Below are 3151 nucleotides of genomic sequence, written 5' to 3'. Positions count from 1 at the left end.
TGGTGATGTGGGTTCCGTGGGAGGAGACGTTCCTGTTGACTAGGTAGACGTCTGTGGCGACTTCGTCAATCTCAAGATGATGTGCCACCTCAGTCTCTCGGAGGTGCTCATAAGGATAGGGTGTGCATGCGTGCGTTTATAGAGGTGAGTAAATGTGCGTATGTATGAACGGCTGTGTCTGCCCTCTAAATTTTCCATATATGGAAAGTAAAATGAACCACGTTCACATATATAACAAGAAGGTTAAATCAACCGCATTCACATTCATAAGAAAATAAAGTTATATCCTCCACGTTTACATCTATAAAACTCGAGGCGCAGACCCGAACACGTTCACATGCCTCCCACCAAAATCCAAAAATTTGAATCCTTATCCATAGTATCAAGACTTGCCATTTTGTTCCAACTGGCTAGCTTATATAAGCCGGCCTTTTGGCCTGGCTGACAAACCATCACCTCCTTGCGGCCTCCACCAGTCAATCACAGCCTGAGAAGCCACAACGGCCGCGTAGTACTTATAAGCTGTATGGTGATACACCTGACGATGGCGCGGATTCGACGGTCGAGAAGGAACTCCATACGCGGCCGGCCACGGTATGCTGCAGCTCTTGCCCGTTGCATGTTAATCATTCGTAGTCTACTTTTGTTCTTACGGTATACTCCCTCCGTCCGGAAATACTTGTCTTCAAAATAGATAAAAGGGGATGTATCTAGACGTATTTTAGTTCTAGATACATCTCATTTTATCCATTTTGATGACCAGTATTTTCGTACGGAGGGAGTAATACATGTCAATCACATGTATTACCGCTCGTTCTCGTTTGTATTTTTTAATGGGATTCTGTTTTCATACCGTATGCCATCAGATTCCGACATGTTTTATGGGTTTGCCATGTATTATATCATGTGTCATCTCAAATATAATCCCACCTTTTTTGTGAAGTTCACGCCTTTGAAGAATGGAGTTCTGCAGAAAATTTGAAAAAAGAATTCTGTTCTTTAACGCTACAAATGGACACTTAAAGATCATTTCCAGAGCACATATACAATTTCTGATGATGTTTCTACGTATTTTTTATTGAGAATTGAAGGTGTTTGTATGTGCATTTGGTTCTTGGAGATGTTTGTCAAACCCATCTCAAATGAGTAATTTATCTCTGGTTATCCATTGTCCTTTCCATTCTAATTGACACGCCTTAATATTACAAAATTCCTTTAGAATTTACATGTCTTATTAATGTTTGCCAAATCCTCTTCCACATCGCCTAGCCGGAATGCCAACATGCTACAGGCCCGCGAGGCAAAGTTGGACGCAACGGACGGCAACCAGCAAAGATGGGCCAACATGCAGGAGGACATCCTGCAAATAATAACATCTCGGATTGACGTGCTTAGTCGTGCTCGACTTGCTGGTACTTGCACCGTCCTTCTAGAGACAGTTCCTAGAATATCCCTTGACTTGCCGCTTGATTTACCATGCGTGCTTGAGGATGATATCTCGTGGCCGATCGGGCTGCCACAGGAAGGTACGCGGTGTACGCTCATGCCTCTGGATGCCCCGGCGCTGCATGCACGCTTGATGTCTACTCCTGCCAAACGCTGGGTTGGTGCTAACGGTGACTGGCTAGCGTATGTCGGGGATGCTGGCCATATTGAACTGTACAATGTGTACACAACTGTCACTGTGCCACTTCCGCCCATTTCCAGCATAGGGTTTGATCTGGTTGACTTGCCAGACAGCGTGCAATTCCACTTTGATCAAGCAAGGGCAAAACCGAAGAAGATAGCTATCGCTGATGCACCATCCAAGAAGGCCGGCTATAGCAACGCGGTGTTCGACATCTCAATTGCCATCGCCAGGGGTGGTTTCACCTCGGACGGGTGGAAACTATTAAGGTCGGACCTCATGTTCCCTTTTGTGTATGAAGATGCTGTTCTTCATGGCGGACGGATCTTTGCACTGACAAACGGGGGGTCTGTTTTCGTTTGGCAGCTCTCGTACGGTAAGCTCAACTACATTGATCACATTTTAGGAACTACTGCAATTCAGACAACTAATATGATGAACGGTTTTTGGGCAGGATTGAACTTGGCTCCTCAGAAAATCCCGGCTCCTGTTATCATCGATGGACAGGACCTCACGCCTCTCTCTTGGAATCTTGTACCTGACATAAATGACAATCAAACTATGTTATTGGTCCACACATGTGGGGTCGTAACAGGGGAAGAGGTCGAGAGTCCATATCTGGAGCGAGGACTGCGCTCATATGGAACAATGCGCTGCCTTGTGTTCCAGTTGAATGGCATGGTCTGGAATCTTGCTGGGGCTCACTGGGAAAGGAAGCATGATCTTGGAGCATACTCTCTGTTCATTGGCATGAATTATCCACTGATGATTGAAATGCCACCATCTGTACATGATGCCCAGGACCTTCCCTTCATGAAGCATGGATGCATTTTCAGTATGCATGAACGCATTAGGAGTTGGAATGGAGACTTTCCTGACCTATGCCGTTTCAGCTTGAATGAAGATCTTGCACTAGGTGTAGAACTTACCAGCAATCAAGCTCGGGCGCGATGCCCCCCTATCTGGCTCGTGCCATCCATGCGGAACGCAGAGGACTGGAATGTCCGCTAAGATAACTAGTCATTGTATTGTTCCTTGTTCGTTGTTCCGTTCAGCTATTGTACTTTATTTTGTACTCAGTTAAAGTTGTGTGAATTTCATGTGTTTCGTGATATTTTGTCACCTTTTATCTGGCACATATATGTCGTGTGTAATGGGCATAAATAATGCTCCCTCCGTCCCACAGTATAAGACATCTTTGCAAGCTATGTTAGCTTTCAAAGACGTCTTATATTGTGGGACGGAGGGAGTATATAACAATGCTATTTGTAGCACAAATGTGAGAGATTTGTATCAATGCCTTGGGCTGGCACGTGTATGATTTTCTAAGGGAGACAACTCTTTTTAAATCTCTATGCCACCGAGGAGATACATCTCTCCCGGGTCTCTCCATCAAACTAGTCGTCCGGTCGGCCACGCGATGAGAACGTAATATCTATAGTAGAAGTTATTTGGTTGCACCATAGTACAAATGTATTAGTTTTTAAAGATATTGGGTTCAAAGCATATGATTGGAGTGTAGAG

The 3151-nt window shown here is 44.8% G+C and overlaps 1 protein-coding gene across 1 annotated transcript; it reads left to right on the top strand.

Moving 5' to 3' along the window:
* Positions 1 to 472: 472 nt before the first annotated feature.
* On the top strand, positions 473 to 2674 carry LOC123155796 (uncharacterized). Its single transcript, XM_044573928.1, has 3 exons — positions 473 to 594; positions 1270 to 2003; positions 2082 to 2674. Exons 1-3 carry the CDS (start codon positions 527 to 529, stop codon positions 2636 to 2638), a joined length of 1359 nt encoding a protein of 452 aa, XP_044429863.1. The 5' UTR covers positions 473 to 526; the 3' UTR covers positions 2639 to 2674.
* Positions 2675 to 3151: the final 477 nt, after the last annotated feature.

Source organism: Triticum aestivum, chromosome 7B (genome assembly GCF_018294505.1).
Source record: "Triticum aestivum cultivar Chinese Spring chromosome 7B, IWGSC CS RefSeq v2.1, whole genome shotgun sequence".
In the NCBI taxonomy this organism is placed as follows: domain Eukaryota; kingdom Viridiplantae; phylum Streptophyta; class Magnoliopsida; order Poales; family Poaceae; genus Triticum; species Triticum aestivum.
The sequence above is the reverse complement of the archived record's forward strand: the minus strand, read 5'-3'. Positions and strand labels throughout refer to the sequence as shown.

What these genes read in the sequence shown, in the direction of transcription:
- LOC123155796 (XM_044573928.1), top strand. Translation starts at nt 527, where the DNA reads ATGGTGATACACCTGACGATGGCGCGGATTCGACGGTCGAGAAGGAAC. An exon ending in TCCATACGCGGCCGGCCACG is followed by an intron (nt 595 to 1,269) that starts GTATGCTGCAGC and finishes CACATCGCCTAG; the next exon opens with CCGGAATGCCAACATGCTAC. An exon ending in CGTTTGGCAGCTCTCGTACG is followed by an intron (nt 2,004 to 2,081) that starts GTAAGCTCAACT and finishes GTTTTTGGGCAG; the next exon opens with GATTGAACTTGGCTCCTCAG.